This window comes from Quercus lobata, chromosome 12 (assembly GCF_001633185.2).
Source record: "Quercus lobata isolate SW786 chromosome 12, ValleyOak3.0 Primary Assembly, whole genome shotgun sequence".
Classification (NCBI taxonomy): domain Eukaryota; kingdom Viridiplantae; phylum Streptophyta; class Magnoliopsida; order Fagales; family Fagaceae; genus Quercus; species Quercus lobata.
In genome coordinates, this window is record NC_044915.1 from 26,144,401 (window position 1) to 26,156,960 (window position 12,560).

The following is a 12,560-nucleotide window of genomic DNA, read 5'->3' on the forward strand; positions in this document are numbered from 1 at the left end:
TAATATTTTTCTAAAATAATGTTACGAATTCTTATTAATTCTCATCTGGATCCACTATTAACATCATATTTTTACTTACTAATAATCACTTATTACATCAGTAGTATGTAAAATAGCTTGTAGATCTAGCATTTTCCTAAGTTTAAGTTTAATAACTATTTATATTTAGTGTCATTTATATATGATTATGATTTTACTATTTTGACATGTTAATCCAGGCACATGGTTGTATTTTTCTTTTTATCTTTAATCATTAAAGAGACTTAAACATCAAGGGACTAATTAAGAAATGTTGTACTTGGCCTCCCGGTCTGGATTTTCAAAAAAAAAAAAAAATGAAGAAGAAGAAGAAGAAGAAGAAGAAAGAAATGTTGTACAAAGAGAGAGACAAGTTGTAGCGACTTGGGCTAGAGGAGGTTCTAAGAAAGAGTTTAGGGTGGTGTTGTTAATACTAGTAATCTTAGCAATTTTAAGTTTTAGTGATAAAGAGTGTTAAATTATCAATTCTCTCATATGCTTAATGTGTGGGCCATCTGAACTGTCATTGAGTAGGGCCCAACACGTAAAAATTTAAACAAGAGGTGAGATAAGTTGACATGTAATTGAACCCATAACCTCTTAGTCTAATGCTATATTAAAGTCTGAAAGACCGTATTAAATTGCTCAAAAAAACTTAAACTTTTAGGAGATAGCAAATTTATTCATTTAGTTTGTCAAAGAGAACGGAGAAATTGGCTTATGAATCAAATTTTAGTAGTTTAATGTATACTCTCAGGGCACAAGGCATGATATTGCTTTTGCTGTTGGAGTAGTCAATTAATTTCTTTCAATTTCTAGAAAAAGAACATCAGACAGTTGTGAAATGTATTCTCAGGTATCTCGGAGTCACTTCCTGGGGGTGTTTGTGAAATGTTTCACCGGTGATGTCGATTCTAGAAACTGTATGGTATAATTGATAATCTAAATAGGAAAGAGCTTTAGTATATGCTCGAAACCTTTAAAATCTCTATAATGACAAAAATATTCTTTAAATCCTAAAGTGATGAATTCGAGTAGTTATTTAACATGAACAAAAATATAGGACATTTTGTTACTTTTTTATATATAAGCCAAATGTCAGGAAATGCTTTCTAGAGACTTTGAACACAGCCATCCACCAAAAAATAGGTTGTTTTCTCTAAAAATGTTCTCAACTGAAAATATTCTACTATAAAAAAACATTTATCGAATATATAAGAGCCTGAGAATATATTGGCAATCAGAGACAGTTGTCCACCCAAGCTTGTTTTTTCAATACACCAGTTCATACCAAGTCATAAGCAATGATATCACAAAAACCACTGAAAAAACACAGAAGAAAAAGCGCTCAAGAGGATTTCTATAACATGCAAACCATTTCAGCACTCATGAACAAGTAATGAAGTAAATCACAAAAATAGATGTAACTTCCATCAGAATAAAAAATGCTTACCTGTGCAAATGCTTGCGTGAATGGCTTCCATTAGATATAACAGTAAGATTTTCCACACAAGAACAAAAGGCATAACATCACATCACAAAATAAAACAAGTGTGTCTGGAAAACTACAGCTGAGAAAGATATACTAGATAAACTTCACTACAAAAACAGAGCTTAGACAATCTCATGAAGCGCCACCATTAATTTTCTCTGACTGCGTGACCACCCTTAATTTCTCGTAAGTGTCAGAACAGGCAAGAGAATAATCTGTCATGGCACGGAAGAGCTCAGGTAAACGAGTTTTGAGACTAACCAGTGACTTCTCTCTCACCTGAACACAATGTTTTTGGTGAGATTCAACTTCCTCTTCCAATCTCTTCCTCAAGCTCTCAACCACAAATTCCTTCTCTAAGAGGGGATCCTTGTGATTTGGATCTTCACCTCTTTCAGTATCCATATCCTCAGGGCCCCTTCGCTGCAAATACTTCTCACGCCATTCTACAAATGCCTGGTTTTTGCGTAAGAACTCCTTCCTAGTCTCCTCACACTTGTCTTTTAGCTTCATCTCTTCCTCCTGATGAAGCATTATGCTTTTTATCACAGCAGCAAAGGAGGAAATTCCGGATTTAACAAGCTCATCTGGAAGCTTTTCAAGATAGTTGTGCCATGAATGGAGGAGGGCTTGGATTGGAGGATGCTGGACTCCCGGTTGGATTGATACTTTCTCCTTTAAGCTGCTTTCAATGGGGATCAGATTTAATTTTAACCAATTGTTAAGAAATTGGATGTATTGTTTTTGATGAGTTATGAGCTTCTCAAATTGAGAGTGCCATTGTTGGACAACATTCCAAAGTTGGACGGTGTGTTCATAGTGTTGTTTGGATGTTTCCCTGGGTTCATGTGCAATGTCAAGGGATTTGAGGTTTGTAACAAGGTTCAGCTGCTTATCATGATGTATGGACATATTTTTCCACATTTTGGCCATCCTGTGGAGCAGATATCATATTAATGATCATGATCAAGTTGCTTTCCATTATCAAAAAAAAAATGATCAAGTTGCTTTCAAAGGAACAAATAATTTCTTATACGATAAATATAAGACAATAGTTTGTGACTGTAGAATGAAAATTCTAGTAATCTGATCCTTTGGAATACATTTTTTGATGGATTAAAAACCAAATTCTATGAGATATGCACAAGTTTTCTACATAGCATATTGAGTGTGATTGAAGAGGATGGCAAGATATGGCACTGCATCATACATGAACAAAAACAATAATATATCCAAGAAAATGGCTGCAGTAGGAAGACACTTTAGGCAATGTGAGTTGAAAACAGTCCACCCTTAATAATTAATTTCCTGCTGTTTAAATATAACAAAGTGGGAAGGGCCTTAAAACATTAATAACTGCAGCACAAGAGCAAGCTTTTTTTCTCATGCGATTTCCAAACATATGCAAGTCAAAAGGTCAAGTGGGACTTGTAAAGGTAAGTGCAAACAGACCGTACAAGTCTTCAAACTGACCTCATGGGCTGAAACCCAACCAGGCCAGTTTGGTGTGAGTGATTAAATAGAGGGGAAAAGGTGAAGGCCAAAGAATGGTCCTTCTGAATATATATTTTATCTTCTTCTATAAAATAAAAATTAAAAAAGCCAGAAAAGATGTTTGTAGAACAAAGCATCAAGATACTGATATAAGATTGAAAAGCAGTGCCAGTGGAGCATATAATATAGTTACTACCTAGAGTAGAAACAGAGCATATTGGCAAGTGGTCTCTACACTGAAAACAAAGGGAAGCTACCAACCAGGAGTTTGGTACACTTCACAAAAATCTAATGTAAATCAGAGTCAAAGAACCAAACTGTAATTTAAAAGTGCAAAAGCAACCACACTAAGAGATATGGAGTAATCTTTTGGCATTCATAAACCTTAATTTGCTGTACAAAAGCTCGAGTCAGGCCCCTGCTCCATAACCAAAAAGATCATAAAGATAAAAGAGTGCAGCTCAGCAAGGAAAAATTTGTGGGGAAAATTGATTGGAAGAAAGCAATATTAAGATTTCTCAGTAACTTTTTTGGAAATAAAAGCTTACCCATCAACAAGAGCAACAAGTTTTGGGTACAACTGCTCATCACGTAAACGATTTACTTCCAAAACTGTTGAATCCATTGACTGCATGTCAACTATGTATCTTGTATGCAAATGACTTACAGCTGCTTTTGTTTTTTCCAAGGATTCAGCACTCACACTACGTTTCTTCTGCTTGTTCAGAAGATTTACCTTCCTCTGATACTCTAGCTTCATCAACTCACCTTGCTGTCAACACAATGCAAACTTCAATAAGATTCAGCAAAGGTAATAACTTTACAACATAAATTAACCCATAAAATCAAAATTACCAGCGCTGCACAAAAATGTTTCAGAAAAGTACACATTAACCATTTCACACTAATCATACAAGGAGCTAAAAAGCTTCATGTGCACAAGTCTTACAAAAAGAGATGAAAAAAAAAAAAAAAAACACAGATGAAACCAAAGAAAACAAGGCAGTGTACCTTGACTTCTTCATAAAGTTTCTTTTCCCATGCTAACAACTTATCCAAAACAGTGGCATGAGTTTCGTATTCTTCTGAATCAAAATCATCCTTCCCAGCCTCACCATTGGATATACCTCTGAAAGATTTATTCCATGTAATGACACGCATGACCCTTTCAGAATGATTTATGTGTCCTGCAATTTTCAAAGAATGTTACATTGGTAATCCGTTCATCAGCTTTGTTTTGGGGGGGGGGGGGGGGGTGTAGGGGTGTTGGATTCATCACTACAAATACCAGTGCAAATTAAAAATTTAATAAAAAAAAGTAAAGTAAAGCAGATCAACCATTTTCCCAATAGCCTGGCCCGGAAATTTTGCAATTATCACACAGTAACCAAAAAAGTACAGCAAGATATTTGAAAATTGTAACTCAAGATTGCTAAAACTTCAGATTTACTAGGGCACCATGGGAAACATTTTGGACTTCTCTACCAAAAAAAATTACTTGATTGGTAAGTTACACATGCACTTGGTAGGTAGGTCTTGAAGTGCCACGACCTTACCCTCCATCCCATTACTATGGGAGGTGGAAGTGCTGCTTTGGACTTTTATCACTTTTGAAAAGAAAAAAGCAATAAATGATTTGAGGTAGATGTGGATCCTCTAAAGAGTGTAAAGCCCAAGTGATCCAAACATGGGTGAGATCTTATACAATTATAAAATTGGGCAGATCTATGCTTTACTTTGAGCTTCGAAATTTTTCATACATTACACATTCACACGCTTTGGAAGCATTAAGCTAAAGGGTGTCTATGCAACTTCATCAACTAATTAATACTAACATGAATGAACCTCAAGTATGACACATAAGAGTTTCGAGAATGTCACATCATGAATGCACATTGCATTTCAAATCACTACCTTAGCTAAACAAACTTGAACAAACATAACACATATTCAAGATGCAACCATCCAATGACAAATGTAACACATTGAAATTTCAAATCATTCCCTTTGCTAAACAAACTTGACCAAACACAAACACACATTCAAGATGTAACTATCCAACGACAAATGTAGCATAGAGAAACAGAAGAAGAGAGAAGGGATTACCGCGATTATCAGCAAAATTGGAGTGGTAATGCAAGCGAGTGGCCTCAAGCATTTTGGAAACCTCTTGTCCACTCTGGGAGGCTAGCAAGAAACAATCATCAAGTTCCTTCAATATAGTCTTCAACCGAACACTTGATCCCTGTGCTGCCACTCTCCTAAACTCAGGAGGGGCAGTCTTCGCGTGCTCGATTTGCTTCTCCTCTTTATTCTCCTCTTCCTCCTCATACACCTTCTCCTCCTTCACTTTCTCAGGTGTCTTAGGCTCAATCTCCACACCCATATCAGGCCCCACATTCACATTCTCACCAAATTGGGCCACACCCACATCCACATTTTCAATATTACCTACATCCTCCTCGGTTAAAGTCGAACCCGGCATATTATCCATCGTGAAGAAATAGTCCCAAGCCTCTTTCGATTCCGGCATCGGTGGCATCGGTGGCATCGGTGGCGTCCCTGGCACCACTTCTTTCTGGGCAAAGCCATTACCATTTCTCTTAACATCCCTGTTGTTAACATTGCCCCCATCACGATCATCACCATGATGATGATCATGATTTTCTTCTTCTTCTTCTTCTTCTTCTTCTTCTTCCTCTTCTTCAGCTATAGAAATGGTATCTCTTCCTCCCCAAAGCCTTCTCGAACCCTTAACATTAACATTAGCCGGCAAACTGGTAGTCCTTTTGATGGGAGGGCTAGGAGAGAAGCTAGGCAGCGGAGGAGGCGGCGGAGGAAGGCTGTCCTCAGGCTCAATGGGTGGTGGAGGCGGCGGAGGCGGCTTCGAAGCTGACTCTAATGGCTGGTCGTGAAGCTCGTTGTCATTCTCATTTTGGTGAAGTGGGTCTTCAGCCTCGCCGTGGCCGAAGTCACTGAGGGCGGCGCCGGTGTTCTTCAACGCCATGGCGTAGCCAGAATGGCCAGCAGCAAAAGCATTGCGAGCCACCACCGCTTCCTTCATGAAATTCTTCCTGTCCTTGCATCGTGCCACTGACTCCTCGTTGTCTATTCTTGACTGTGCACAACCCATTTTTTCAGAGAGAGAGAGAAAGAGACCCAGATGTGTGAGTGAGGAGACTTTGTGAGAGAAAGAAAGAGAGCATGAAAAGCGAGAGAGAGAGAGAGAGAGAGAGGAGAATAGAGCCAAAGCTTGTACAAAGAAGGTGGCAGAGAGAGCAGAGGAGTGGAGTGTATGAGAGTGAGAGAGAGAGAGGAAAAACAAAAACACTGTTTTTGTTGTTTTTAACTCGCTGGGAGTGTGTGTTTTTACTCTACTCGCTGCTTTTGATTAAGAGGTGTCTTAATCAGCATTTTTAAAATAACGGTCACATTTTTTGAGGACAAACGACGTCGTCTTTCTTCTCGACTGGATATCACTACTATTATAGGGAGTAGTATACTATTTTAAAATTTTATCACAATATGGAAATTTCTGTATATTATGAGTTTTTACTTTTTTACTCTCTTTTTTTGGCCACAGATTGTGGGTATGTTGGAATGTAAATTATTATCTTGTTTTTATTGTTTATTTTGTTTTTAGAATATCATGTTTTCATTTTAATATTTTATGTTTTAAAAGTTTTATTTTGATTCTTTATGTTCTTTAGTGTAGTATTTCTATTTGACTCTTTACTTTCTAAAACCTTTATTTTGACCGTTCATTTTAATCTTTTATGAAAATGAAAATCTTGAAACATAAAAAGAATTGAATTAAAAAAAAAATTTAAGCAAACTTGAAAGAATCAAAATGAAAATTTTAAAATGTAAAAAATAATTGCAAAGACAAATCAAATATAAATTATAAAAATGAAAAAAAAAATCACAAATTTTAAGGGTCAAAATGTATTTTAATCAAATTATAATCATACTTAGTAAAAATAAAAATTTTAAAAATTAGTATATATCTAATCAAATAATTAAATAAACTAAACAAACCGACCCTAAAAGTAATTTGCTAGTTTTAGTTACTGTTTCCCAGTTAAATTACGGTAGTGGTATGCAATCACGAGCCCACTAGAGGGGGGGGGGGGAGGCTACGGCCTACGCACATGACATGGAGGATATCAAATCATTTAATTCTTGCTTTTTATGAGAATAATTAGCGAGTAATGACAATTAAAAATTTGTTTTAAGGAGAATTAAAAGTTAAAACATAATTATTTTACAATCATTTCTCCTTCCAGCAAAAAGTTGGATGAGTAAGGGCAAGCAAAGCAGTGAAGGGACATTTTTGCCACTATTGGAATTGGATGGATGTGAAGCATTCAAATCTAAAATGCATGAGTTTGAAAATTGAACGTTATTTGCGCTCATCGGTGAGTAATGAGTATGGCATGTCTGCTTGATTTATGGTGAAAACTCTTATTATTAGAATTAAAGAAAATTAAAAAAATGTTATATTCATAATATTTTTACTATAATTTTATAATAAATCTTAGGTGATAAATTGTTACCTATAAACAAAACAGTAATTTCAGTGATAAACCTAAATTAAAACTAATATTATTTAAAATTTATTGTAAAAAGATTATAGACATAACCTTCTTTGTTAGACATGAGTTCGAACACGTGGGCTCATGCAATTTTTGGTCATTTAGGAAGAAAAGATATTTGGGGCCAACTATTGTAAGAAAAGGACTGGGCGTGGGATGTGGACCATAGAGTGCTATAAAATATTTGCAAACTAATATATTTGATTGAATCGTTTAATCACGTAGAACATGATACTCCCTTTCATGAATTTTGTCTGTGAATCACATAAGGAACGAGTATTACACATCTAGTACTAATCTAAGAACAACAGTTTGCAACAGTATAGTGGTAATTTTATATTGAACGTGATTGTAAATGTTATTAGTCACTTGAAAGCTTGGAAGAGTAGAGAGTTTTTTTTTTTTTTTTTTTTTTTTTTTGCAATATAAAGTTAACATCTTATTAATCTTTATTTTATATTTACTTCCTTTTTTTGCTGAAATTTATTTTACATTTACTTGCTATTACTAATGTTTTTCTCAAATGCCCTACTCAGGTAAGCTGATAGGTAATACTATCACATATAACAACATTAGTGTATAACAATATAGTGGTAATTTTATAATGTGCGTGGTTGTAAATTATTTAAACTAGTCTCATATCCGCGCGATAAACATGAAAATTTGATATGATTATTTTTCATTGGATAATTATTGAATTAATATATTAGATTGTATATTTCATTATGTGTTATTTGAAATTATGTTTTAAATTAGAATTTTTTTTAGTGTAACAAAATATATTTTGTAGTCAGGTATTATATATAGTGAGATATGTATGAAAACACAATACAATAATTTTTTTTTTTTTTAAATTGATAGTGTGACAATTATTAGACCAAGTTGCAACTATGTATACTTTGTTTATCACTATACAGATGTATGTGATTCAACTCTTATAGGTATATTTTTTTCCAAAACATAAATTCACATCTCTTTCTTCCTTACAATTGAAACTAAGTGAAAAAGTAAATAAAGATAACTATGCAATAAATCATATATCATAAAGTGGAAATATAAAATAAAATGCAAAAAGAAAGAATTCTTTAAAACATTAATGGCATAATAATGCTCTAGAGTAAATTATACTTTATCTTATTTTCTTTTTGGCATTTACAGTAAAGATGATTAACTAAGTAAAGTAAAAGCTTACCAAGAAAGTTCATATTAACTAAAAATTTGATGGTGGAGATGCTAATTATTTGTAATAAAATGACCAAAATAAAAATAACAAATAGATTTGAGAAAAACACATAAGATTTCTAAAAGAAATTTTACCAAACACATGGTGTAGGGATAAGGGGCCCAAGAATATATGTTGGGCCTTGGGTCTTGTTTGAGGACACTTAGTGGTCCAAGGACAGATAAACAGTAATGAAGATGTAAGACTCAAAACTCCATGGGCAAGCTACGAATGAGAAGGCTGGGGAAGGCAGGCCAAGGAGGAGTATCTCATCGGCTAAACGAAGCAGAAATCAGAAGATGTGTTTTGTCATCCAGAGTAACATTCCAAAAAATTCTATTGATAAATATATGCATTATGAACGTACGAGACAAATGGGAGTTGTGAAATATCTAAGAGAAAGCTGTTACCACCGCATTGAATGCTCTGTAGCTAACTCTCTAACCGCATTAACGAGGAAGTGATATCTAAACAGTACTTTTCAGCCTTACAACTACTCCCAAAGACTTCAAGAAAATGTGATGGAATAAGGATCAACACTAGCAATCTAATATACACATGGAGGGTGGAAATAAAAGAAAGAAGAGAGTATAAAATAGAGAGGAGACCCAGTTGGAAGAAGATCGGAGAATTAAGAGAAAAATACTGTAGCAACAAGAATTGTACTTGTAATCAAATTTAAGTAATATATACAATAACCGATCTCTTCGGATCGTGTCGAGGACAATTTTCTTTATATAAAACTAATCTATCTTTGCTTCATTGTGACCTGGATCCATTATAATTGTGACTTAACTCTTTAGAACCTAGTTTTCTAACCCACTTTCTACAAATTCATTGTATTGGACTCTTTGGGCCTAGGAGCCAAAACCTGCCCTTACACATGGAATGCAACAAGACAAAAAAAGTATATGAAGCTAAAAATATTGTGAATACATTTTTGTTTAGTGGAAGTCCATTGGTAGGCACATTCAAATTCGTAGCCATGTGTTGGGGACGTTTTGCGACAAGGGCAAAAAATGCAAGAACTGCCCAAATCTCCCATTGGGTTCTTTAGAGATGTTTATTGTGGAGAATCAAGCCCAAAATTCCAAATGTATAATGAACAAAAGGTTAATGGTGCTTTGACAAGAAAGAATCAAAATACTAATAACAAAAGTGCAGAAAAAAGCATAAAAACATAACAAATCTGAAACTTCGACCCACAGTCACCGAGAAGAGGGAATTGAGAGAGGTTGTGAGGAAAAGAGGGAAGGTTCCCCTATATCCATATTTCCACCCCTAAGGTTCAGAATTGTGAGAATGTTTCCTAACTCAATGGGTGCTTGCTCTCAAGTTTCAGCTCTATGGGGAAAATGTGGTTTAATAGGTCTGAAACTTCAACCCACAGTTACCAAGAGGAGGAAATTGAAAGTGGTTGTGAGGAAGAGAGAGAAGGTTCCCCTGTACCCACATTTCCACCCCCAAAATTGTGATATTGTTGACAGGTTGAATGGTGTTTTGTTCTGAAATTTCAAGTATGTAGGTAGAACATGGCTAGTTCCTTTTTTTGAACTAAAAATAGAGTTTTATATAGAGTTTGGGGTGTTACCAATGACTGGTTTTTGAGTAGTGGAAGAGGCTTTTATCCCCCATGATACTAATTTGGTGTTTTGGCTTGAGTTGTTTTTGTTTAGGGAAGAGTTTAGCATGATTTTGGAAATAAAGTGGCTGACTCCAATAGCTATTGTTTCCTTGTCATTGTAGGCTTTTGATAGCTACATTTGGTGGCTACAATAGGCTAGCTAGTTAGTTTAGGGTCAGCTGTATTTTAGTGTGAAAAATGGAGTTGGGCTGAAAATTAGGGGCATAGTAACCCAAAGTATAAAAACTCTATTAAGGTGGAAATTTTGGATACAAAACCTCCTCCATAAGCCTGAGGTGCTACCAGTGTCCCTTACCCACTTGGTAGCACGTATGGGTTGAGCTCATGCAAAAAGTCTGAAAATAACCGACCCATACCCTCCAAACCACACTCCCTCAATTTCTCCAATATGTTGCATAGGCTTGGGCCATACTTGAAAGAATAAAAAATAATATAATACATAAATTGGGCCAATAAGGAAGTTGGGCTTGGTTGAATCGGGCTTGTAGAAAATGTGTCGTGAAAATAGATATCAACACCATGTATATTTTGTTTTGATATAAACTCAAATTTCTATTTTTTTTTTTTAAAAAACTACATATTAACTCAAACCAAAATTCAACCAAAGCTATAAGAGTGATTTGTGATGGGAAATTTAAAAAATACAACACAAAAAAATTAAATAAAAAAACCATCAACCTAAATTAGTTATAAGAAAGAACAAAAATAGAGAGAGAGAGAGAGAGAGAATATTCATAGTTTTTGTGTGGAAAACATATGGACTGAATGGAATAAATAGTATCAAATTTATACCAAATAAGATGAGAAGAAGAAGAGTCAAAATATAACTAAATATAAGAAAGAGAGAAAAAATGATGAAGAAAGTTTAACGGTAAAATAAAAAGTAGTAGGGAGATAAAAAGATAAAGAGAGAGGAGACAGGTTGGAGGAAGAGAAGAAGATTATTTATTTTTATTTTTATTTTAAAGAATAGGAAGATAAAAAAAAAAGTTTAAATATTCAATTTTAACAATTACTTGAAATCAATTTGGATAGTTGAATATTGTCAAACATTTTCATCTAATGAATAGTAATGTTTGTAATGAATAGTGAATCATGTGCACATATCCACTAAAGAGATAATGAATTATTCAATTTTAACAATTACTTGAAATTAGAAAAAAAGAAAATGAAAAGTTGAAATCAATTTTGATAGCTAAATAGTTAAATATTTGTATTTAAAACTAATGAATGGTAATATGTTGAAGGGAAATTATTGTGTACTCCCTCCTCTTACATGAATAGTGAGTCCACTAATTAAATTCATGATGAGACCCACCATTCATGTGAGAAAATGGAGTACGTATTTATGGTATTCCGGGGGTTACTAATAATTTTCCTATGTTGAATAGTATTGGAGTGCATTAACAAGTTTTTTCATGAACTATATTTAATTACTTTATATAAAATAAAATAGAAAATTCATAAATGATTTTTTTTTTTTTTTTAATTATGAGGTGGCTAAAGAAGAGCCTCAACAGGAGTATAACAACATTAAATTCTACGTTTCAGCTTTTAAAGCTTATATATATATATATATATATATATATATATGTTATTAGCCCCTTGAAGGCTTGGAAGGGTAAAAGAGTTGTTTTTGCAATATAAAGTTGACATCTTATTAGTCTTTATTTGTTATTTACTTCTTCTTTTGATGAATTTTATTGTATATTTACTTGTTATTACTAATGTCCTCCTCAAATACCGTACTTAGAGATAAGCTAATTGTGACTGGTTAATTATTCGTTTGACATCAACTTATATAACTTTTTGTAAATTATTATTTTGCTGACAGTTGACTAAAATATATTTGTACTTGAAAATCCAAAATTTTAAAAAACCGTACATAAATTAAATAATTTAAAATGTAAATGAAAAAGCTTATGACAAATGGACACTCAAGTCAGTCAAGTAACAAAACTTCGATATCAGTTTTTTTGGCCCAAAAGTGATAGAGCATCAATTGATAAACAGCCCTAATTAGAACCCCCTTGACCCATAGAACGAAAATAAAATAAAGCTAAACTGCTATGTTGATCTTCTAATAGAATTCAA

General features: G+C 34.0%; 1 protein-coding gene across 1 annotated transcript; it reads right to left on the reverse strand.

Annotated features, from left to right (window-relative positions):
• Nucleotides 1-1,423: 1,423 nt before the first annotated feature.
• LOC115972294 (nitrate regulatory gene2 protein-like) lies at nucleotides 1,424-6,305 on the reverse strand. The gene is made up of 4 exons (XM_031092518.1): nucleotides 5,111-6,305; nucleotides 4,016-4,191; nucleotides 3,553-3,776; nucleotides 1,424-2,444 (listed from the first exon to the last, which is right to left on the reverse strand). The coding sequence occupies exons 1-4, from the start codon at nucleotides 6,135-6,137 to the stop codon at nucleotides 1,643-1,645; spliced, it is 2,229 nt and encodes a 742-aa protein (XP_030948378.1). The 5' UTR covers nucleotides 6,138-6,305; the 3' UTR covers nucleotides 1,424-1,642.
• Between the last annotated feature and the right edge of the window lie 6,255 nt (nucleotides 6,306-12,560).